Raw genomic sequence first — 27,285 nt, forward strand, 5'->3', positions numbered from 1 at the left:
TTCATTACTGTTCTTCTCTCCAAACAGTAAATTTCCTTACACCAGAAATTCACAACAAAGACGTAAAACAAATCATCAAACAATAGGGAAAATACGTAAAGGCATTTTGTTCTCCCTTACAGATTAAACCATTTGCCCAGTAAAGAATTTTTATATGCTTGCTTCCACTTAAAAATAAAGTGCAAATGTCCCTTGAGCACACAAGGAATACAATTTACTCTAAGCATAAGGCAGCCATGGAGTTACTTTTACAATGCTTGCAGATAAAATAATGATCAGACATGTGAATACTTTATCCTGTATTCCGTTTCCCCATCACATCTGAAATAAAAAAAATCTATGTATTTAATAGCCTAAAACATTAATTTTTTGCAGCAATATACTATACAAAAGATCCTTACATGTAGTAGTTTGCTTACTCTGAGCTGCATTTCTATGCAACTTTGAAAACACTGTAGTAGATTACTTAAGCAGCATGCTTAACTGCAGCATCTACTGGTGAGGTCAGCAGATGGTATCTAGCCAAATCATGTCAAAATACTCACACAGCATACTAGACAGTGATTTATGAGAATTGTTTTTGCCTGTAATGAATGGCTGTTATCCTTGACAATAAGCTCATAAACCATTTGAATATTAGATATTCCAAAAACCATCCTTGCCTCATGCATGATGTCACATATCAAATCATGCGTTTAGCATGAAAGAGGCCCCAGCAATGTCTTTTACTAAAAATGAAACAGTAACTGTCCAATGTATGAGTTAGTAGTCTAAAACAGCATGTACAAAAATTGTATTTTTGTAGAAATCTTGATTCATAACGAATTGGTCTGGAATACAATAATTTAGTTAGGCTGTTCTCTCTATGAATAGTTCTGTTCAAAGACTGTGTTCTTGCCTTAGGACAGCAAGATTATGTAATGACAAAATTTCACTTTGCATTCTCACACAAGTGACAGTTTACTTAACATACACAATTATTATGGAAGTGTAAATGGTTGGTAAAATTCAAGTTGACACTTTTTTATGAAATAAGTGCTAGAATTAACAGAATTGAAAAGGCACAAACAGAAATGAAGTGGAGAGTCAGATGAGAATACAAATTAAAATTCCTTGCTGTGCCAACAACAGAGATAAACTATTAACTTGCTCGCAGGTGATAATATACTTAACAGTGAGATGTTTAACATTTGACTGGTATCTAAAAACACTACAGACCACCCTTTATCCATGCATTATTACAGTCTACAGTGCAAGACAGCACTAGGTGTGTTGTCTGCATTTATTGCAGCTTAAAATGTAGCCAAAAATGTTCAGCCCCGCAGTTTTCCTAAATCTGCAGCAAACCAATTAGCTGATCTGTTGCAATTTTTATGACAAAGCCTCACCTGCAAAGTATTTTGAGTTCTAAATGAAGACATGCAGGCGGGAGCACGATGGCTTTATGCTAGTAGGGTTTGAGCCCTAAATAAAGACATGCAGGAGGGAGCACAATGCTTTTATGCCAGTAGGTATTCTAGCCTCTTTGCTATATATACCTGTATAAGATTACAGCATCTGCCAGTAATAAAAGTAATATTGCCAGTTTAAGCAAGGTTAGAGATCTACAGCTTGAAGGTGAGACCTTGTTGCCCATCTATCTCATCTAGAAAACAACAGTAATAGCGATTTTCAGCATTTCAGCTCTTTTTTCATGTTTTGGGATATGAGATATATTGAATGACAGGTTAGGATAGCAGGGTTATTTTTGAATATAATTTTTTTAACTTTCCACAGAGTGCATGTATATAACACACCAATTTCTGATTGTATGGAGGTTTTGGACCATTTTTCAAAATTCTACATTTGATTAACTGGCACTTCTTTCAAGATGGTTAGTCTGTATTTTATACTGACAAAGAAATACTAAATAACCCAAAAAAATGACAGAATGATATGAATTATAACCTATATTGCATAACACTGAAATATCTCACTGTTTAATGTTGTGTTTGTTAGCTGTGTTTTATTATTTTGACATTTTGATTTATAGTGACCAAAGAGGAATACATGTGTGCTGATATTCCAAAAGACATTTCATTGTAAACAGCTGGAAAATCTTTGATTGACCGAACCAATGTAATATATTTGCACTAAAATGCAATGCCAGCTGCAGAAGCATTTTATTCCCTCTGTCATTATAATTAAAATGTATTGTACACTTTTTTATTGCAGTAGGAATACAACGAAAAGAAATAACTCTCACATGAGATAAACGTGTTTGTTAACAAACAGATGCAGTCTTCCAAATTGCATGCCTTAGGTCACCAAAGTATGGTGTAAGCTTCACATCAGAATATGCTGTTCCGGGAAGGGTACGGTTTAATTATTTATTTCTGCAAAGTAATTTAGTAAGACGGTTTTGTAAAAATAGATGACGTTTATTTATGAGATTTAAATGGCAATTGGTCACCTTGTTAAAATGAGATTCAATGACCCTTTTTCTTTGAAGAGAACTTAGCAAAAACAGTCTTCTCAACTGATGATTATTTTTGTTAAGACGGTGAAAAGTGTGTGTGTGAGCACATCTGCATCTTAATGTGACAGACAGGAAGAGAAAGAAAAAGAGGCAGGCATGCAGACAGATGAAAGAGTACTAACCATCCAGATAGTGTGAGAATATTGCAGTTGTGCAAATATGGTTTCCTTCCGGCTACAATATTATACTTTTACACAATGTAAATGTGTTGCTCTTCTAAAAATCTCAGCATAAACACCTTTTTTGCAGACTGCAATTCCTATGATCCCATGCAGATCTTTGACAGCCCAAAGTCCTTTAATATTCTTTCTCTGCTATTCATTTTCTATAAACGGCAGCATAAAGGACAGATTTTATAATAATTACTTCCAGAATACTTGCTTGGAAAGTAATATTAATGAAAGGAATGGGATCCTCTGGCATGCAATATTTAATCAAAATTCTCTTAACAAATTAACAGATCTCCATCCCACCTGCATCTGTGTGATTATAACGTAAATTATGTCTGTAATATACAAATCCAAAGCATACATTTTCCTTAAACATCTCTGCTTTTAAACTACTCTCACAGAACTGGCACTTTCATCACCATAAGTATTTAATGTGTCTTTAGAAGACAGAGAGGCCCTTTGAAGCCATTATGAAAATGAGGAGAAACACAGATTTTATGAGTGCAATAAAATACAATAACATAGACCATAAACTAACCGTCTAACACTCCATTTTTGAACCCCTAGTGTAACAAAAGGAAGCCCACTTATTTTAAAAAGGGATTTTCTATAGCTATCCAAGAGTTGCACAGCGTTTCACTGATTCTTTTTTCCCACTGCAGGGGATGTAATACACAACATTTCAATAATGCTCTCAAATATGGTTATGAATGCAATTTCTAGATGCATGTTTGTAATTAGAAGAGACATGTAAGAATTAAGGAGGAAGCCTGTTATGACCGTAAATGACACATGCCAAGGCTTTTTAAGCACTGGCACTACCAGTGTGCAGCATCCATTAAGGCTATCCATTAAGACTCACCGTTATCTGTCTCTTGCTCAGTAATCCCTAGATTCTGAGTGACAGCAAGCTTTTTTCATAACAAAAAAAAAATCATCTGTGAAAATGGACTTTGATTCCAAGTAATTCTTTTCTGAAGTGTGTATAAAGGCCTGTTGCGAATAAAGTTTTAAAAAGTATTGTATCATAGGAAATGATTTCATCATGTTGGCATAAACTTAAGTTTATGTGCCAAACACGAAGTATTTATTTCAGTAGATCACTGCATTTCAAGTTGCCAAATAAATTATTTGGCAGTACATTACTTCAGCATAAGTTTATTTTGCACAGGACAGCTATACATTTAACATCTCCTGTTATTCATGTCTGATATAAATCTTACTCAAAATCAATTTCATTTTTTTCTTCTGTTTTCTCTTAAGACTGTTCTACTTCTCAGAGCCACTAATTAATTTGAAAGATGACTGAGGTACTAATTAAAAGCAATGTTTCATTATGCAGCATACTGCTGGATTAAATGAGCAAAATCTTAAGTCTTAGAGGAAAAAAGTATTTATTTGATGAATATAGTTTAAAATGCAAAGAGGGACAGTCTCTTTTTATATAGTGGACAACTTCAATATTTTCTGTTGCTGAAATAAATTTTGAAGACTATCAGCAGAAGGAAAGTACAGGAGTGTTTTTTTCATAAGTTCCTATGTAAGTATTAGGCTACTTGCCCTTACAGACATTTTAAGCCTAACAAGTTTCTGTTTTTGTGCTTGAAATAACCTATTCCATCTGCGTATAGATTGGCCTTACCCATACCATGGTCAATAATTATATATTACCCCTAATGAGAATAACTGGGATCATACCACAGATAATTTAAGGGGACTCATGCATGGGATAAAGCATTTAGAAGCTGCCTCTGTCCATTAGTAGTCCAGGGTCAGTCCTGGGTTAATTTTTCTGTTTCCTGTCCAGAGCTCTAAGTTGAGCTTGAATATGGAGATGAACTTTGTTTTATACAGATAGTGAGAATGCTCCACAGCAACAATATTCTCTGGAAGATATACCTGTTCCTCCAAGCCATACTGTTGAGGTTGCAGAAGAGGTTTAGATCCCTAGACAGAGTTTTTCTGATGCCACTGGACTTGCAGATATGCAATAAATCCTTCATTAATGGGTTGGAGGATGCCTTGCAAGCCAGACATAGGTCACCTCTTAGCAGTCTGTAGGATACCCAGTATAGTGACAGAGGTGTAAGTCATTCAATGTAGAACATGTTGTTTAAGCCTTGTATCTTTTTACTAAGGCATCTCTCTGGGCATTCCATTTCATATTAGACCTTATTTATGGCATTTTCTGAAGCACTTATCTGTTTATTTAATATTCGTCTATCCTGTCTTAAATCATTCCTGAAAACTACTCTGTCAGTTACTGTTCGTATACATGGAATTTACAGCCTTCAGAGGGTGTTTGACTTACTGCGGTGGTGGTGCTGCGGTAGCGTTGTCGCCTCATAGCAAGACGTTGTCCCGTTCGATTCTCAGCTAGAGCGTCTTCTGTGTGGAGGCATACGTGAATGGGGCGTGCCTTTGTTGAAGGTTGTGCGTCAGGGCTGGTAACCCGGTACGTAAAAATCCACTACCAATCATTAGCAGACCGGAGTTCCGCTGTGGCGACCCCTAACTGGGAAAAGCCGAAAGACACAAAAAAGAGGGTGTTTGACTTATTTCTCTTGAGGCAAATCTTCAGAATTGTAGCCTTACCTGTTTTAGTTAGCACTCGCTGCAGACATCCATGTGCAGATATTCTTGCTGGGATTGCACACATTTCTTGCTGCATGATTATAACTAACTTCTCCTTTATTTTGTTGGTGTTGGCCTTCTTAGTGATATTAACAATTAATAAGTTTTCTGGCTAAGTACAAAGGTACATATTTTTAGAATACTTTCCGTGCTGACAAGCTAACTTGCGTTTTGTCTTTTCATACTAAACTGTGGCAAGAGTGGTACATGACGTTTCAAAGGTGACAGGGATCTAGAGGCTTTTCATCTAATGTTTGCCATCTTTAAAACCCATAGATTTTATTCACACTACATTCATTGGTGCACAGTGTTGATAAGAATTTTTGCATCATACATTAAATGCTATATAATTTGCATTTTACTTTATGTGATCTTGTATTTGATTAGATTTATAAATACTGTAGTTCTTATACCTGGGCCTAATCTGAAAATAGGGCCTGACCAGTGGAATTTCTATGTGACAAGCATCAAAAAGGCACTCAGTCAACAAATAAAATGCATCCATGCTTCAGCTTTACTGGAGTCAACCATTTGTCTGAACATAACTCCAGTTATTTAGTGAAAACAAATAACTGCATGGCTTCAGAATGATATGAAAGTATACTGTAAGTACAAGGTACTGGTAAACCCAGCAGTGAGTATATAGCTATCACTCTGATGCCAAACATAGTCAGAGAAGAATTTATATTAATAAGTTCTTTAATTCTCAGATCACTTATACAGTTTATATGGCTCAGTGTAGCAGCTGTACAGTTTTTTTATGTTGGCAAGACCAAAAGATTTTGCAAATGTATTAAGGAACACTTGAGTGATATAAATAATAACAATTTAAAGAGTACTTTAGCAAAACATAGTATAGTATGCACTCATTTTAATACATTTATTTTTAGTGTCTTGGATAGTGTACCTAGCACGGATGCTGCGGTGGTACGGCGGTAGCTTTATTACCTCACAGCAAGAGGTTCTCTCGTTCAATTCTTGGCATGGCTTGGGAGTGCCTTCTGTGTGGAGTCTGCATGTCCTCCCCGTGGTTAGGTAGCATTCGAAAGACATGCATGCGTAAATGGGCATGCCTTCGTTGAAGGTTGGGCGTCGAGCCAGCACCTTGGCGTTTCATAAAAATCTACTGCCAATCATTAGCGGACCAGAGTTCCGCTGTGGCGACCCCTTACCGGGAAAAAGCCGAAAGACAAACAACAACAACATAGTGTACCTAGTACCTTTAAGAGGAGGGGATGTAAATAATATCCTAAAGGTTAAGGAGCTCAAATGGCAATTAATATTAAATTCTAGTATTTTTCAGGTATGAGCGAAACTGTGAATATTGAATGCTATCTGAAATATCCTTCAGATATCATATGAAATAATGACATAGATTTTATTTTTTTTGTATTGTTGTTGTTGGTTTTATATTTTATTTGTCGCACATTACATATGACGACAGGAATCATGTGACTGTTTTGATGTTGGTATTTAAACATATGATTTAATGTCTTCTATATTTTCTGATGGAGTTATATACAGTTTACTGAACAAATGTCAGAATCCAGAGATGACAACATAGCTGAAGCAGTACAAAGTTTAATGAAATAAAATAAGAATGTAAGCGCTTTCACATTCTCCCCAGGAATGCTTCTTCAGACTTCATAGTCTACACTACAGTGGAAAAAGGGCACAGTTCACATGGTGGCCAAGTGTTTACTTTCCCAGAAAGGACATAAGATGTTCTGAGAGTCCATGCTTGTAAAATTACGGTGTTTTTGTCTCGTCATTTTGACAGTCGATGAATTGTGGATCGACGTTATGAATGGGACCCATATATATATATATATATATATATATATATATATATATATGTGTGTGTGTGTGTGTGTATATGTCAAAGTGTTACTCAATAATTTTTTATTATATTCATTTTTTCGTCAAACATAAAGAGCTGGCATTCATGTGAGATTGTTGAAAAGAAATGATAAAGGATTTTATTTGCTTTTCCACTGTTGTGCGATCTCAGAATTGGTATATGAGAAAGTAGCTAGGGGTGTGACACAGCTCACATGGAGGTTGCAGGAAAAAAAAAACTGTCAAGTTGTGGTTTACACTTTCGACTGTTTGTGCATTAAAATAAATGTTTTCTTTGATTTGGCATTTCTGCCCTTACAGTAATGATAGTTGTGTGTGTGTGTGTGTGTGTGTGTGTGTGTGTGTGTGTGTGTGTGTGTGTGTATGTGTGTCTATAACACTGAAAACTCAAAATAGCAAAAACCGAAAATATTAAAAATTCAATATATTGAAAACTTATTTAATGCAGGGGAGCAAGTCCCTCCCCTGCACATGTGGGGAGGTATGTCCCAACCCCCCACTACAATGTATATATATATATATATATATATATATATATATATATATATATATATATATATATATATATATTCTGAGTTTTTGCTATTTTGAGTTTTCAGTCAAATGACGGGAACAATCACTGGCTTGTTTTTTGGGTTATAGCAGAAGTAGGATAATGGATCAGTCTCAAATAAAGGTTTAGTGCTGACACAAACCACTTCAATGCGTGGGACATTGTTTATATGGGATGCTGACAGAGGTATGTTCTGTCATTGAATATGTATGTTATAACAGTAATATGGTATTATCAAGGTTTAGCTGTCTATAATCACTTTTAAAAAGTATGTGAGATGCTGTAGTTTGAGTACTGCTGGTGTCAGGGGGTACCGGCAGTGCATTTATATCTGTAATCACAGTATTTGAAAGCATCCTGTTGTGTAAAAAAAAAACTCAAGTGGGCTACTGGCGTGTGTAATTTAAGTGATGCTAGCGTCAGGACACCGCCCATAATTAGATACATTCATGACCTCAGCCTTGGCAGCAGTCTATCCTGTAAATAAATAGTACATTCTGTAGTAGGGTGCCAGGCCAGGAAAATATAACGGTAATTCCAAGATGATGGTGATGATGGTGATGATGACGATGACAATGAATATGTTGACAGCTGGGATTTTAGGAACTAGCACTACACTGTTGACAACAGCCCGTTATCTTGCAAAGAAAGCCGTTTTTGCAGTATAGCCTAAATAACGCTCTAGCCCTACAAGTCTAAATACACGTAAGTCTTCAAGGAAAGGTTAAAGGTGACACAATACAAATATTCATGCCTGAGTTTGTTGTGCTCTGAGGCTATATGAAGGCAGTTAGTTGGTTGCCACTGAGCAGAAGTATTCAGTTGGTCTGGGCTGACAGCAATGATACATCCCGTTCCTGAGTGAACACAGGCCCTGTTCTAGAATCTGATCAGAACATTCTTTTCACATATGCAGTCACACAGAAGGTTCTTTACAAAATAAAACGGTGGCCTAAACTCTGATATGTTCCTGGCAAACAGTTCTCCTTTTGTAACTCAGAACTTAACAATAAGTTTTATAGTTTACTGCAACCCTATGCTCCCCCTGCAACAACTTAGCCAAGTAAGTAAAGCACAACCTTCTTGAGGTGAACTTGCAGTCAGCTGAGATAAAATGTGAGCATGGCTATGACAAAATGACCAGCATTTAAGTTCAGTCTTTAAATGTTGCACCTGATCTTAAAGATCTGTCTTTTATCAGTCTGATACTCTTCTTTCTGCAGTTTTGATGGTCTTTTTATTCCTTTTATTTTACTTCACTCTCTCTCTCTGTCTCTTAACGTATTGTAAATGTGAGCTACTGATACTCTGTGTTTGTTCAAATTTGCTTTCTTTTAAGATTTGAAGACTTTATAGCAGATGCAATGCCTTTTAGAGTAACCATGAATGACCTACAATAAGTCAACAGTGTAATATTTTACATAATTTTCTTTGGTTTTCTTTGTTGCTGGAACAAATCACTGAACCTATGATATTTGAATAATATGTAGATAAATAATCATATATTTCCTAATGTGCTTGTTCTCTAAGAAAATTCGTAGATATCCTTTAAGGACATATGCTGCCTAATTGTGTCTACTGTATTAGACACTGGGCATGAAACCGACAATCTTCCATTATTTACCACCCCTTGATAAAATGTTCCTTTAGTGAGATTAAAAGATTGAGTAACAAAGGACTAATACAACAGAGAAATCTTACTTTAATAAAATATAGCAGTTCTTTAACCAAGAAGTCTTATAGTACAAGATTTGGATGATTCAGAACTTTTTACAAATCACAACATCTAGCCACAGAGATATTTTATAGCAACTGTTAGATGTGATATATACCTTGGGATGTATAGTACATCAACATTTCAAATAGTTTAGCTTTCTAATTACAAAAAAATAGTCTGACAGAGACTTCTGCACATTAATGTACATTTTTGAATGTTCTTCATTTGTGTAAGTATGCATACATACATACTAGTATGTATGTATGTCTGTATATATACGCATGCCTAGTTGCAATCAATGCTTTTCACTTAGTGTTCTCATATATAGCTCCTCCATTTGTATTTATCAGCTCAAGATGCTGTTAAATGTGTGACTGGATTTGGCATTATTTTGTAAGTAGTGTAATCATACAAAATACTATTAATACACATAAGTAATGCTTTATTTCGATTATAACAAAATTCTTTTAATAAAATGTTCATCTGAAAGAAATCATCATTCATGTTACATATTGCACATAAACAATTTACCTGCCAGAAATCAGCAGCAGTTTCAGGCAGTGGACCTTGCGCAGCAATGTATGCAGGGTTCCTTGGGTCATGGTCCATCTGGTCAGAAAAAGCAAAAAACAAGAGCAAGATAACTTAATCATATGCTTGAATGATTACCCCATGCACTGATTACAAGAACAAACAATAACACTGTCTAAGATCACTCTTACATTGTAAGATGATTTTGTTGAGTGGCCTAGCATGATTATTTACATAAAGAATTTCAGTGTGAATAAAACTGTTACTAACTTAATATTCCAGAATCACAGCTCATTGTAACTAGACGTACACTTCAGTTGTCTTTGTCTGCATGAAGATAAGCTATTGAGATGTTTGGAAAAGACCTGTTTGTAATATTTATTAAGCAAACTTCATTGTTGAGATCATATTTCTATTTATTGAAATGATATACACACACACACACACACACACACACACACACACACACACACACACACACTAATGAACTGCATCCTGTCATAAAATACCTTTGCAGGTGTAATAAGAGGTGACTGCAGTGTGCATTAATTGTTAACACCGTCCTTGTAACATCTGTATATACAAAACTACAGAAGATGCATGACAAAGAACATAACACAGTGTAGTTTAGTCCAGGATCAGATTTGTCATTTTCTCTGAGGATAAGTTCAAATATGCTGCACTGCTATGCCAAATAAAATATACATTAAAATGATAACAATCTAACAAAAAATTTACAAGGCTAATCCCCTATGCTATGAAAACAGGCAAAACTGTTACTCATTTTCCTCATGGTGCTCCTGTACAATGCTTTTAAAATAGCACTGCTAAACTCGCTTCATAAATCTCATAAATCCAGACTTCAACTTCAATATTAAAATGAAGTAGCTATTTTTTTTTTGTCACAACTGGATTGCCAGCAATGCTTTCTCACTAAAAATCTTAAAAACTGTGCAGACCTCATTAAAGCATTGTCCTTCTTCTCAGTATCACATGGACTACTAACACTCAACAGACCATATTCTGTCACATCGATTACACATCTGCAAGTCCAATGATCAAGGGATCTCAATCTCTTTTGCAAAATAAATAGAACATGCTGGAAGGATAGGCTTATATCACAGACAATATAGCTTCTATGGAACCATCTTCCACTCCACATAAAGCAAAGTACCTCTCTTAATATATTCAAATGCAATATGGATGATCAGATAAGTAACCCAAAAATCACCCCCCTATATACCAACCCTGTCACTCATGGGTAGGGGACACATGTAAATACATGCCCACGTTCAGCCCATCTCTGCATTATTTGTATGCAAAATGAGATGGCTAAAATTCCTGGGAATATAAAACTAGGGTTCTTCTTAAGATGCTCACTGATCAATAGCCTATTAAGCACTTATGAACCTTTGGATAGGCAAATGTTGTAAATGGGTGGGGGGGTGGAAATATTTAAAAGTGTAATGGCATTGGTATGGAACATAACCTACATATAACTTTTTTTGTCTTTGAATGAAGATGGATAATGCATCAAAACGTAGGAGTAATCTTGCTCAATAATGTTGGAATGAGGAAGAATTGCTTTAGGTGTTCTCTACTTAATGAGCTAGATAATCAAAGAGTCTTAGCAAAAATAATACAGTGACAATAGTAAATGCTCAAGGGGTATGACTGCCTAGGTTTTACGGTTCATCTTTTAACTTTATTGAGGCAGACGTTGGGGGAAATGAATGAGTGATCATGTGAGATGGTTGTATAGAAACATGGTGGGATGAATTTAATGCGTGCAAGAATTTCAAGTTAATATCAATATGATTAGAGAGTTTTAGAGCAGAAGTATGGAAATAACTGTGTATATAGGAGAAGAAGAAACAATAAATAGAAGACTTAAGTGGCACAGGAAAGACACAGAACGGAGAATGTATGTGTAGTGTCACACTAGGAATACCATAAGAGAGGACTTGAAAGAAAGGAGAATACAAACTGACAGAGAACAGCAAGTAGGATAGTCTGCATTGAATGAAATGAACAACTGCTTTCTTCTGAGATGGCTTGTGGTAGTCAAGTCCTGTTACCACTCTGGGGTTTTTGTCATATCCAAAGGTCCACTGGACATAATTTCACAGCAGTAGTAGGTAGGTCTAGGATGGGGAGGAGTTTAAAAGAGTGAAATGGAATATGAGAGGGGTAACTAATCCCGTCTAGGGTAAAAGGGTATTAGCAAAGCTAGTGAGAGAAACACTGGATGTCCTGTACCTGCAGGAGTTCAAACTGAAAATCAGAGATGTGAGAAAGCTGGAAAAGAAAGCACTGAAGTAGACAATACTAAGGTGGCTATGAAGAGGGAAGCTATAATTCAGACATGGAAAATATTAGGAAGGTGATTAGAATGCTATAAAATGGGAGGAAAGCAGAAATAAATGGTATATTGAGGATTTTGGGAACTGAAGAAGGTTGAAATGATAGCAACAGGCTTTTGGTGGATTACAAAGACAGTTTAGATGCTCATTTAAAAGCAAAAGAGAAGTATATAAGGGAAGGAGTCAGGATTATGAGGGTGTGGAATTTAACATAGTTCGGTGCCTGGTGTTGGGCAAGCTTCACACCAGGATGGAGTTTCACAAGATAAAACAAAATACTGAGAGAAGCTCTAAACTGATTAGGAATATTATATACACTGATGTAGAAGTGGGACATGAGGGATTAGTACTCCTTTAGAAGACCAGTAACCACAAAGACAAATTGATAACAAAAATAAAAAAAACGAACACAGGACCAGTGAAACTAGATAACTAAAGTCTAATTAGTGCTTTCCTCTCCAATTACATGTGACTTCTTCAGATAAATCATACTGTTACATCACATCCTTTTATAGCCAGGCACCATCACATGATCACAACAATTAAACTAAAAAAATAAATAAACCTTGTAAATACATACCTTTGTTGCTATAATTTACTTTATGTAAATATACTATGATTAAAAAAGCATTTTAACAAACCTAAGAATTATTTAACTACGAAAATGTGGTTATTAATAAATGTGTATGTTATCAATAGCGCCACCTAGATACATGAAACATAAATACTACTTTAAAACCTAGAAATAAATGCACTGTTGAAGTATGTAAATTACAACTAAAATTGTATATGATTGCTATCACACAACATCATGGTAAAACTATAAGCATTGCAGTCAAAAATAAAATTCAGCTTTCAATTTCAAATAGCTAGATAGAGAAATGACATTGTTCAATCTAGGTGGATTGGTGGCATTCACACTCAATTGCCAGATAAATTCTTTAAATTCAAGGAACAATTCCTTCGGACCCCCCCTACTATTGCTTTCAATCTGATTGATTGCTGTCAATTTTAATTTATGATCTGGGTTTGAGTAGATGTGCCCTGCCAACACATTCTTTAGATTACCTTTCTTAATTTTGTACATGTGTTGGTATATATGAACTTTAAAAGCCTTCTTGGTCTTACCTATGTAGAAACTATCACAGGTTTGACATAGGGCAATATACACAATGTGAGTACTATTGCAATTCAGTTTGTGATTCATGCCACCGATCCACCTGGATTGAACGATTAAAGCAATTGTTGGGCGGGGAGGGGTCCCAAGGAATTGTTCCTTGAATTTGTAGGTTAAACCATAGGTTCAGTCCTGTTCAGTAATGGGTGTAGGTTAAACCATAGGTTCAGTCCTGTTCAGTGATGGGTGTAGGTTAAACCATTGGTTCAATCCTGTTCAGTAATGGGTGTAGGTTAAACCATAGGTTCAATCCTATTCAGTAATGGGTGTAGGTTTAACCACAGGTTCAATCCTGTTCAGTAATGGGTGTAGGTTAAACCATTGGTTCAATCCTGTTCAGTAATGGGTGTAGGTTAAACCATAGGTTCAATCCTCTTCAGTAATGGGTGTAGGTTTAACCATAGGTTCAATCCTCTTCAGTAATGGGTGTAGGTTTAACCACAGGTTCAATGCTGTTCAGTAATGGGTGTAGGTTAAACCATTGGTTCAGTCCTGTTCAGTAATGGGTGTAGGTTAAACTATTGGTTCAATCCTGTTCAGTAATGGGTGTAGGTTAAACCATTGGTTCAATCCTCTTCAATAATGGGTGTAGGTTAAACTATAGGTTCAATCCTGTTCAGTAATGGGAAAAAAGTAGGTAGAATGACTGCAGGAGGTGGGGAATGATGTACTGAAAAGGAACACGAATAAGGTGGGAATGCTTTGAATGGGAAACAGTGAACACATTATACAGAGTGGAGTGTATGATGAAAACAAGAGGAAAAGCAAGATAGTTGAAGGAAATCTGCACTGCCTACAGTGTAGGAAAGACGGAGCACTGGAAGGAAAGAAGAGAAGAAGTCTGGTGAAGAAAATTCTTAAAGAGGAGCTAGAAATGGCAGGAGAACAGCAGACAAGTGCTGAAGTGTAGAGAGGGGGAGCAGTCTGATGGAGTAAAGGGTGGGTGTGGTGATGGTGCTAGTTTAGAGAATAAAGGAGCAGAAAAAGAAGGCCTGGAATACAGGCAATGACAGATGAGGAGAGAAAAGTTAATACTAATGAGGAATTAAGAAGGTTTTTGGCAGCATTATTTTGAATTATAGAAGTAGTTTTTGGAGTGTGGACTATTTTGATGGGGGGGGGGCATTAGTTTCTAGTGAAATTTGAACCCTACTGAATAAACAAATAGGAGAAGTAATGGCAGCTATAAGGTAGAAGAGAGATGGTATAGGTAGGCTAGATAGTTTTCCAACAGAATTTGCCAAATTAGTGACAAAAGAAGAGTAGAAATGGAAGAGGTGGGAGTATTAGCAAGATGTTCAAAGAAATTATAGAAGTGGGAAAAATTCAGAGTCAATTAGAAAGGCTGTGATAGTTTTGGTACCCAGCAGGAATATAAGTTTAGAAGGTCCAGCAAATTATAGATCACTCTCACTGCGTAATGCAAAGGCTACTTTATTTGCCAGAGTATTTGTGTTTAGACTGGAGATCAACCACAAGCCACTAGTGACTTTTTCATGAATATTGTCAGGAGGGGGTAAATACAAGAAAACTGTACAGCAAGGGTATTGTTCACTGATGTGCAGATAGCATTTGTCATGGTTAGTTTACGATTCTGGAACAAGTACTAGGCAATAGTTATCTACTGCAAGTGGTCAAGTCCTTATATCAGAGGCCTGGGGAGTGAGAATTATAGTTAAAAGGGTGAAATGAGGAAGTAGACAATGAGAAGAACTAGACAGGGATCCCCCCTACCATCAAAGTTATTTTTGCTTTTCAATAATAAATTTGTGCAAGGCATAAGGGACCCAATAATCTGACTCAGCTAGGATATTTTTAAAACAGCCCAGCATTTATGGATCTGCTCTCCTTTGAAAATAAGGTAATTATTCCTTATTATGGCTTATTTTGCCATTTCAATGAGGGTGAGAAACAATGTTTCAATGGGGGCTGTTTGGGCGAGTAGACTAAGCAATAAGCAGCCTTATCCATTGATTTTGACTGCATCATTTGCCTAGTTCCTGAGTCAGCCTCAGGAAAAGGTGAAAGAAAAAACATTAATCTGTGGATGTGAGATCTGAGTCACATGTGTTATGCTGTGATGGTGTGAGGAAAAACTGTTTTTTTTTTTTTTTTATTAAACAGTTCTCAGTCCATGATCTAGTGAGTAGCCATTGCCAGCCAGCCTGTAGGATGACATGTATTTTGTTGATACAGTTTGTATGTGTGTGTGTGTGTGTGTGTGTGTGTGTGTGTGTGTGTGTGTGTGTGTGTGTGTGTGTGTGTGTGTCTGTGGTGTGTATGTGAACGCATGTTTGTATACATACATGAGCTTGTATGCACATATGTGTGGTGTGTGTGTGTGTGTGTGTGTGTGTGTGTGTGTGTGTGTGTGTGTGTGTGTGCATGTTTATGTGGTTAGCTGTATAATGCTTGAGGCAGCAATGAACTGAAATGCATTACTTTGGCTACTATTTATGTACTTATTAATAGATTTGATCACAGACATCTGTGATATGCAGTCAAAAAAGTGGCTGTAATTTCTGGGTACACATTTACTTTTAGGGGTTGCACTTTATGCATCTGACATCAACAAGATAAAATATATTTTTGTTGTTATTACTTATGCATATATTCATTCATTTGATTATAGTCAGACATCTGAGCTGTAAGCAGCCATTAAAGTGGCTGTGACTACTGAGTAAATCTGTGTGGGAGTATGCAATGGGCTGTACTATGTGCATCTGACAGAATAACCCAAAATTAACTTTGACTATTATTTATGCATTTATTTATCTAGTTGATCCCAGTCAGAGAATTCAAGTACATGCAGTTATAGTGGCTGTATATAGTCGGCAGGGTGGCAGTTTATGGATAAAACTGTCTGACCTTTGCTGTCATTTGATCACAATTAAATAGTTATTGATCTTGTTTGGCAAGACAACAGTGTATTTGAGCAAAACAAATCTGATATACATTACTGGAACTTTTATTATTCATTGTAAGGTGTATGAAATCAATATTGTGGCCATAATGAGTGGGAATTGAGGTTGTCTCTAGATGAAAGTGATTGATCATAGCTGCCATCTGATACATTTTGCAGTTGTGGTTTGTACTTGAGTAAAACAAGCTGACAGACAATTAATATGATTGTAGTCAGAAATCTGGACTGTATACAGTCAGTAAAATAGCTATAATGAGTGTGTACTGATGCAGGTTGTGGGTGAAACTGACTGACCTCAAATGTTGTATAATCACAGTTAAGCATTTGGTTATCTGGTTTAGCAAAGCCAGTGTGTGTTTAAGTATAACAAGATGAAATACATGACTGTGACCATTATTATTATTTTATTTATTTGACTGCATTCAGTCATCAGAGGTGTATAAAGTAACTATAATGAAAGGATACACAGGCAGTCTGTTGATGGAAGTGACTGAGCACAGCTGATGTTTGATCACAGTTAAACTGGCTTGGGAGGGCTAGTGTGTGATTTAGTAAAACAAGATAAAAAGCATTAATGTGACTATTATTATTATTATCATTTTATTATTGCGCAATAGGGCATCTCAGGTGTATGCAAGGAATAAAGTGCTACACTGAGAAGGAACCGAATCATTATGTGGAAAGTGACCAACCATAATGTTGCCCAACCCCAATCCAGTGAGCCCTACCAATACAGCTGCTTCCTGCATCTTTACCTTTGCTTTGAAGTTAGCAGTTGCCCCTCTGATCAGAACTGCCTCTGACAATTTTACTCTTAACTTTGTGCAGTGTCAGTTATCACAGCTGCCTCTGATAGTTTTATATGTAACGTTGTTCAGTTTCAGCTATCACCACTGTCTCTGATAGTCTTACGCTTAACTTTGTGCAGCTTCAGCTATCATAGCTGTCTCTGATAGTTTTGTACTTAGCTTTGAACAGTTTCCACTATTGCAGTCACAAAATGCCAACATATCTGCTGGTTTAATTAGTACATCTTGGTCTCAATATTAAAACAGTATTTTATAAACTGAATTCTGATTTTTTTTTCTCTGTAGTACTGAACCAAAGGAAATATGCTGAGCAGCTGCACCATAAATGGCATGTGTTCTGCAAAGAAGGTATCGATACTGCAGACAAGTTTAAACACAGCCTTCTAGAGGTTATGATAGGATACTTGATATAATCAGGACCACTATTTGTAGGGTTACCACACTTTCCAATTACCCAATCATCTTATAAACTGATTTAGGTGCTATCATCAAAATTTTCTGCATGGCGTAGATAATTTCATTTTGCAGTAGCTATAGCATTGATATGTATTGCAAAATGACGCAGCTATGCAACTGTTCTAAGAAATAGATAGTACAAGTTTTTTATGTTTTGCAAGGACAGGCAGCAATTACAGGTGATTTTAACATAGCCATTTGAAGGACACTGCTGTACAATAATCATCTACTCATGCAGCACCATGATCTCTGATTGCAAACTGTGGCATGTGAAAATCATGACTATTTTTGATGGTGCTAGACAACTGTGTTGTTTTTTGCTTTTCATACATTAGCAAATAATGATAATTTATTCTTGTATGTATAAAATGTTGTACTGGGGAAAGGACACCCTCAGCAGGAAATGGTTTTATGTATAGACCTGGGGGGCTGTCCAGTTTTTTGCCTTATACCTTATGTTCTTGACTTATCATGTGTTATTTTAGCAGTATCTGGGAATAAAAACTGCACTACTAATAAAGAAGCAAAAAAAAAAAAAAAAATCAAAACCAAACATAAAATATTAATTTTTTTACTTTTTTCTTTTTCTTATTTCTTTGCTTACAGATCATGTCAAAATAACCACACAGTCTTTTGCACCACATCAGGGCTAAGAGGGTGAATACAGAGGCTGTGTGATATGAAATTTAGATAATCAGACATCTGCGTTATATGTAGCCAGCCCATTCACTCTCACTTTGTTTCACACTTCAAAAATAAACGTATTGACTTGTTAGTAAATCATAATGATGGTACCCCCAAAAGCTGGTAAGTACTAACATATAAATAGCTATGATATATACAGAGCAGAAATGCAATTCACATTGTCAAAATTAAGATTTTGACTAATGAGTTAACTGCAACTTTGGAGTTACTTCATTTAAGTAAGGGGACAAGCAGAGAACATTTTATGACTTCTCTTATGTGTTTTGGCATTCAGTTACTTCTTGCTGATGAAAAAAAAACATTCAGTAATTTCTGTAGATGGTGGATCAGACCACATTCAGTGAATGCTGAAAAGACTGTTACACTTGGCTGGACAGCTGCAATTCCTTCCCATTTTTCCCACTCATCCTATTGGGTGAATATGATGCTTGTAGCTGTACATAAATGCTTGGGTGGATGGTGAGTAAAACTAATTAAGATGTCCAGAAAACACATTTCTTTTACACAGTTACTTACCCCAAAAATGCACCAAACTCCCATAACTTGTAGTACGTACACACTGTAGTAAAGCATACATATAATCAATACAAACAAATGAAGAGGTGTTAGACATGGCATGCATTCAACAAGAACATTTTCTGAACTGTTCTAAAGAAGTCACATGACGCACAGAGCCAACTACTTACTTTGAAAGAAATATGCCATTAGTATACATAATTACAATCACTAGAGTGATTTCAAATATCTTCATTATACTAAAATTATACTATATACATCATGTAATATACATTGGCAAAGAAAAACTGAAATGTTTTCCAACCAGTTAATTCAACTTGCTTAAGAAAAGTCTATAGATTATGTAGTCGATATATGAATTTGACCACTTGCTCAGTCTGTATCTAAGTATTGATTCACAGTGGCTTGATCAGCAGCAATGCCACTGTCTCCTGTAACCGGTGGTGCATCCATAATACTTTTATCAGGATCAGATGTAATCAGGATATGACTGTCTATGCTTTATATTAAAGGGACAGTCCCAGGGATCTTTTGTTTTGATTCACCCTTTATTTACATTTCAGGTTTGCCTTTGTGAGCATGCTCACCATTGGCTGGGGGTGGGGTGGGAGAAGAGTGCCTGAAGGAAGTTTCAAAGGTGTTAGCTAAACTTAATTTCAAATTGCAGTTGTACTGACAACAACTCTCCCTGTGAGCCATTCATTAGTTTAATCTGTGCATTTTACACATTGAGAAAAGAAGCGTTTCAGGCATTTTATGATCTGACGTGCTGCTACTCCTCTGGAAAGCACATCAGTAATGGAAGGCTTTTAAGACTTTACTAAACAGAGTGTTTCTTTCTTTAGTTTCATATTTTATTCTGTGCTGATTCTGAATCCTGGACATCTACAACAATTGTATGACATGGGTTCTACCTATAGAAAGCATTTGAGTCAGGCAAACAGTAGTGGAAACCTTATTTCTCTTTCTTTCATGATTTAATGTATTCTGATTTTTGAATACTAGCCTGGTGTACTGACTTTCTGACCTACTAGTAATTCGATAGAAGGCAAGTGCATTGTCACAAGGTTGGAGCATTAGTAGACACCGTCTTCTGTTCCTTTTTCAGCTTCTAGTTTGATATGTGCTGGTTTCTGAATACTATTAGACAAATGCATTATTTTTTATTAGCGGTCTGCTTGTCCATCTGTAGAAGCATAAGTGATGCAAAATTGAAAAATGAGTATACACTTATGTCACTTTTCCCTGGCACAACTTTCTTTATTTTAAATATGAACCAGGAGGTGTGGGCATAGTTCCCCAATCCAACGTAAATCAGAGAAGAACACAAATCTAAAGATTAGTTTATCCTGGGAGCTGAAACAAGACTGGAACTGTGGATTTACAGGATAGTTAAAAGTAAAATGACACTGTAGGTGGGAATGAAAGTGATGTGATGAAGTGGGCATGATTTCTGTCAGTTTAACTAGGACCATAATTTTAAACACTGGGATTGGCCCTTTAAGTACCACTCAAAAAGATATTTTCAAAGTGACAAGGTGGTGGTGTTTTTTTCTAGGTCAGATCCTTGAGGTAAAACTTTTCACAAGATAGATAACTAGACTTTTACAATACATGAATGCTTGATGAAGTAATTCCTGGTCCTTCTTGCTCCCGTAGGATTCTCTGAGTTCCAAATCAGCAAGGCTGTAACAAGATACGGTCTCAGTTGTTCAGTGTGGCCAGTTGCATCACCAGGAGCACTGCTTACTTGGAAACATTCACAGTCCCTATTTATTGTCATTCTTTCTCTTTTCTGAAACTTAGAAGAAAAGAGTTTTTGATGATTAGCTGTGGTAATATTTGTATTAATGTTGCCTTTCCTTCAATGCACAGTTGCATTCCTTTTGTTTTAGGGTACATGCAACGATAATTAGTTAGGCAGTGTACCTTTAAGGCATCTTTCCATTAACGCTGTGCATGTGAACGTCGTACAGATTGCCAAGACTTATTTCTACATTCCAGTACTGAAAGACAGAAATCTCAGTTTGCACTACCATCACATTTCCTTAGTTGACATCCTTGGCTTTTCTTTCCAGTTGCAATTGCTTTGCTGATATCTAGGACTAGAAGTGGTATGTTATATCATCGTACTATATCACAAAAGTAAGGATTTTCTGGTTCATGAGCTGTGCAATATTCCCTGATATTACTTTATCAGTAATATCATACCTACTACAAATACATTTCAGCACATTTTTAAAACTATGACTGATGGTTTCACGCAGTTATTTACTTTGGTTATTTTGAGTAATAGTCAGTGAACAGAAGACAATGTGTTTCATCATCCTGAAATACATCTAATTCTACTTTCACTTAAGGAAGGTCCAGGATTTCATGCAGCAATATTTCCTGTTTTTGATTCCGATTTCTAAATATCCTGTAAATTTCACATCTCAAAACCCTATACTCAGTCGAAACAAACATCTTACGCTAATGAAGAACAATACGTGTTGTTTTCCTTACTTTTAGTAATTCATAGATGTGACCCATGGATTTTATATAACACAGCTTCATCTAGTTTAGTGGAAATGATATCCTTCTCAAATTTAAGCCTGTACACATGAAAGCTCATCGCAGTATGATACATTTTTTAGTATATTCATTCTGTGTTTTATTAATCTTTTCTTAATGAACTTATGCCCTCTTATTTTCTCAGCTGTTCACATGGATTTCTGTAGCGATTTTGATGGTGTTTTCCTTTACTGAATTTATTTCCTACAAAAGTATGGTAGTTTTTTTATCGATTAATTTACTATGTAAGCCCACTAGGTAAAAATGTCTCTTCTTCTGGGGTATGGACTGAGAACATTATTGAATGAAGTTACTCACTAATGATTTCTTAGTCCTTCAGTGTTCTGCCATCTTTCAGTCTTGACCTTTTGTTAGCTTATGTCTAGCCTGCTATTCAAGGGTCATAAGTGAAAAGAAGCAGGCATGTTAAATTGGTGCCATTTTCTGTACGGGGATGGAAAACACTCAGAGGTGAAGCCATGACACGCATTATGGTGATTGTGTTGCATGTTGCAGCATGGAGCAGGTTATATTCTAACTAATGACTGCTGTGATGACAAATGGAGAATCAGTGAGGTAGAAGATAAAACGTTATATGCCATTTCTAAGACTGGTCATTTTAAGATGTTGTCCCATTGACAGTTTACTTTTGGTATGCTAAGCCAAGCCTTAAGGCACTAGAAAATTACAGCTAACAGGCGATCCATTTTTTTTCCATAAGGACTGATTTTAAAATCAATCCAAATTAGGCATTGGGAAGATGCATTACTAATTCCCTCAACAATGTGTTGAATTGGTTTCATCTGTATAGCAAAGGCTGTAGAAAAGTTCACGTCATGTGAGATTTTTTTCATTTGATGTCAGCAGCTAAAGACTAACCCTGTGTGTAAATGGTTTGCTTCCTTCAGCTCATTTCATGATTAGCTTAAATATACAGAAGCTAGTGCATTATTTTCAGTCTGATTGCTTCATTTAATTGCAGTTTCAGGCATACACTGCGACAGCCAAGGTAAAAGGGGCTCTATCTGAATCTGAGTCCAGTCAAAGCCATACCTCCATAATGATTGCAACAAAATTAAGTGTAACAAACTAAAATAAATAAATACATTAAAAAAAACAACAGTGTAACTATTTTAGTCTGTCTGATAAAGCTTGCAACCATGTACTCCAGACCAGGGTCCTGAAAAAAACAATGATGATGTAAGAGCCATAGTCACGGGAGACACACTTGTAAAAGTTCAAGTATCTTATAAATCAGCAAAAGGCTGCTGTTGGCATTTTGCTTCTAATCAACTGTTCTTCCAAAGATGCTATTTGGAACACAGGCAGCATTTTAATGAGGCCATAGTGGTGAAATGTGTCATCAGCTTAACAATAACTGGGAAGACAATTACACTTATTACATTCTAAGCACATTCAAGTGTACGAAAAACATAATTATGACAGGGATTCACTTTGCTCAGAGCAACTACAGGAAAAAAGGTGGACAAGATCTAATTATAAAACTGTTAACTAGGTTCTCAAAATAAATAAATATGAACGTCTTAGTTCATCTTGATTTAGCATAAAAAGATATGGCTTCAAATGTTCGATTTAACAAAACAAGTCAGCATTTTGTTTCAAAGCATTTTTCCTTCATAACGGTTTGCTTTAGTTCATTTTTGGTGGAGTTTCAGTAAGTTCAGAAGAATTCTAGAGTTATGTGGCACTGACGGTTTACTAATGAACTCTCATGCTGTTGTTAACATCCTTAATAAATTACACTATTATTATAAGAGAGTTGCGTTTGCAGGTTTAAAGTACAGAAACAGTTTTGTTGCAAAATACCTTGTCTACATAGCATAATCATAAAAGTATACAAACAGTGCAGAAACAGCAAAAGTCAGACATATCTGCAGGATTAAATATGGTTCCACACAAGTGCTCTAAACACACAAGTTTTAAGGTGAAATCTTTTGTTTTTCAGAAGTAGCAAATATGATCTGCATAAAGTGTCTAAAACAATCAATGTCAGTAAATACATAATGTTAAAACTCTTATGTCTTGGACTTCTGCAGGTGTTCTAAATCATAAGCATTCATATCTTTTAAGTCAGACCACCGATAGTTGTATCAGTCATCTTTTTTTAATTCTGATATATATTATCACTTGTATTTATTTTATTACTTTATTTATTAGCTTTTATAACCATCAACCACACAGATGCTGGTAGTTCAAATAACAATGTTCCTGTGTTCTACTTGTCTACATTTTCTTTAATCATGTATAGCCTGAAAACACAAGCGAACCATTCAACATGCAGCGAGAGTGTAGTGAAGGCCAAGAGGGTCTATATTTTATCCATAGTTCTCAGCAAATATTCATTAAGAAGAAGTTTAGAGATTTGACACAACATAAATCAGACAGATGCTCAGACTGCACTTCTGAGTGTTTCTACAGAACAAGGAGCCCCCAAAACATTAACAATTCCAACCAGGTCAAAACTGAATACATCGATACCCATAGTTTGATGTATTCGACATAGCAGGAGGTGACGTCAGTCACTCATGCTATGCACCTTCATGTACTGTGACATTCCATCGACAATGGAACGTGTATTTTACTATATACCATCTCCGAGATCACACAGCAATGAAGAAATGGGCTAATTCCCTGTTCCTCACTGAACCAGGATCTCAGTGCACAATGCCAAACTCAGATACTCAAACTATACCACCCATTCACTGTAGTGCTGTTGAAGTATTTTGAGTTGGCATTTTGCCCATTTGAAAAGTGCCTTTCGACCGCATGCTGGTTGAAAGCAGTTACTTTGTGTATTTGATTGTAAACCCAAAGCAATATGTCCTTATATTATATCAAAGTTTTTTCTATGCAGTTAATCATACCCCTACTAGAAACCTATAGGATTGCTAGGCATTTTAAACAGGAAGTAACAACCAGCTCCTTCTGCAGTTAGTCAAGGTGAAATTGCACAAACTTCAGTTGCTTGAAGGAAAAAAAAATATTGAGAAGTAAAACACTTGAATTCCGTTTTCCATAGGAAATCATTGCCGGTGTGATTTCTAAGTGTGTACTGACAATGATTCACTTCTTTTCGTTGATGTGACCATGGAGTTGGTGTGTATGTATGTATATATGTATGTGCATATATATATATATATATATATATATATATATGTATATATATATATATCTATATATATATATATATATATATATATATATATATATATATATATATATATATATATATATATATATATATATATATATATATATATATATATATATATAAATATATATATATATATATATATATGCATTTAGGGGTTGTGGGGGTTTGCCACCAAATATCAGGGAGTGCAGTGGGTGCTTGCATCCCTGCAAAAATGCTTTAAAGTTAAATGTTTCACCCGTCCGTGTTTTGGGTATTATTTGATTTGTTAGTATTTTGGATTTTCAGCTTTGAGCAAGTCCATGATTCATAGCAGAATTGCAACAACAAAAGGATTTTTTTGGACAAGACTTAAAATCATTCAAATGACTTTGCCAAACTGAATTTATACTCTGAAGTTCGCAAGGACTTAGAAATATTAATTTGCATTCCATGTCTTAATGCCATTAGTAAGTGTATCAAAATTTGACTAACTAAAATAAATCAATCATATAACTTCTTCTCAACAAGTCACTACCCAGTTTTAACTAAAAACTTAATAATGCATGGCATGCATTTCTTTTTATAGGCCATCATGATAATTGCATTCCTCTACAGCATTGTTAAGTTAAAGCAAGCTACAATTCTTAATGAGTTTTTTTTTTAATTCTGCCTGCCTCCCTAAGAATGAAAGCAGAATTCCTATTCCCTTCCTTGGCTCTGATTTAAATGAAGATTGCAAATTATTTACTATTGGATAGTTTCCCCGAAATTTAATGAAGACTAACCACAAATGTGACAGATATAATTATCACAGTTTTATTTGGCACAGCCAGGGTCTTCTCGCACTATAAGCACCGTTTCTTTCATCTAGCTTTTAGTAGTGGAGTTATTACCACGAGTCTATTATTTTAGAAAATACAGAAAGCTGAATTACAGTTTGCTACTACATAGCTTAACAGAAACTCACTGGCCCAAGTTTAGACTCAAATTTATTTCTGACATTAAAAAAGAAAATGAGAAATTACTTTGAAGATAATTATGTATGACAACCTTAGCTGCCTGTTAATGACTCCACTGCTAACCTGCTGTAATGGCCTCATTATGTGTATTAGTTAGCCCACAACAAATCTTGGCTCCATTTCCAGACAGCTTCTCATTTTACAATGCTTTACTCAGTGTTATTATTATACAAACTGGCCAAAATGTGTTATAAGGATATAAAATATATGACCAAATCCAATCAACTGTTGTTCTGGTACTTAAGTATATTTTTTAGGTCTTCCATCTACAGTCATCATCTTCCTAATGTAAACAGTTGCACAATAACATATTTACATAACTTATATAGGAAGGATCTGGATTTAACTTTATTGGGAAATACAGAAAACATATATCCTAGAAAATTAGCAAATAATGTAGTTTAAATTTTATAATTAGGTTTGGATGTTTATTAAATGTAATCCTTTTTTCACAAGAAAGTATATTTTATTCCATTTTAGTAAAGCATTCAGTAATATTGCGAGTGTTAAAATAATCCCCAAATACTTTAATTGATTATTCCGGTTATGATCAAAATTATTCATTAAATCAATATATGTATGTTGTCCCCACGGTAATATAGTAGTTGTATTATCTTGAAATTGATCAATTCTCGGCTGGAGTGCCTTCTGTGTGGAGTCTGCATGTTCTCCCCGTGGTCGAGTGGCCTCTGAAAGACATGCGTGAATGGGCGTGCCTTCGCTGAAGGTTGGGCATCAGGCTGGCAACTCGGCACCATAAAAATCTACTGCCAATCATTAGTGGACCGGAGTTCTGCTGTGGCGACCCCTAACCGGGAAAAGCCGAAAAGACAAACAACAACAACCAATTCCAATCTTCATGCATTGTTTCTGCACACAAGTACATAAATATGTGTTATGTATGCATTTCTGAAGGCTTTCATTAGCAACACATGTTTCTGGTGTTAGGGCACTAGCATAGTGACCTGTAAAAGTATATATTGATGATCATATGTGTGTACTGTATAATAACAGGTCTATGGTAACAAATCCGCATTTGTATATTCCTTCTTACAATGTTGTATGTCCCACCACCAACAGCAACTAGGAATGAACACCCACATCCCCATGGGAATAAGTTGCAGCCTTTTGTTACAAGCGCTTGCTGTAAAAGCAGAAGTCACAATTCTTATCACTTCTTAAGAATGCCAATTCACAGCTTCTGTCTTCATACTTCAGAGCATTTAGTATTATAAGGAATAGTACTATAAAATTATGTGAATGTGTGAAGATTGAAATTAGTTTTTTACATGAAGAACAAATTCAATAAGCAATATAACAATTATGCAGAATATGTGCTCACTGGATTTGTAATAGTTCACAAACATATCTAAAACAGTGCACTGTCAACAATATCACACCACTAAAAAAGGCAGTGATAAATGTCAGTGCCCTCCCTGTATCTCTTGTATGCCTGCTACAAATCCTGCCCTTAGCCATGCCCTCATCTCTTACCATAACCCTATTCTAAAAACTCCAAAAACAGATATAGTGTATGGCATAAACTAAGTGATTAAAAAAAATCTTCTCAGGGAAGATGGCAGCCCCCCCCTTTAAATGCACATCCCTAGTTTTCCTGAAAGCA

The 27,285-nt window shown here is 35.7% G+C and overlaps 1 protein-coding gene across 2 annotated transcripts in view; it reads right to left on the reverse strand.

Moving 5' to 3' along the window:
* Positions 1-27,285, reverse strand: part of PTPRN2 (protein tyrosine phosphatase receptor type N2) — a 4,238,418-nt gene that overhangs the window by 220,369 nt on the left and 3,990,764 nt on the right. For both annotated transcript variants that reach the window (XM_044062029.1, XM_044062028.1), the window contains exon 17: positions 9,984-10,061. In XM_044062029.1, coding sequence (XP_043917964.1) covers positions 9,984-10,061 — 78 coding nt within the window. The remainder of the gene's footprint in view (positions 1-9,983; positions 10,062-27,285) is intronic.

The sequence above is a fragment of the Protopterus annectens genome, chromosome 2.part1, assembly GCF_019279795.1.
Source record: "Protopterus annectens isolate FY-2018-M chromosome 2.part1, PAN1.0, whole genome shotgun sequence".
Classification (NCBI taxonomy): domain Eukaryota; kingdom Metazoa; phylum Chordata; order Ceratodontiformes; family Protopteridae; genus Protopterus; species Protopterus annectens.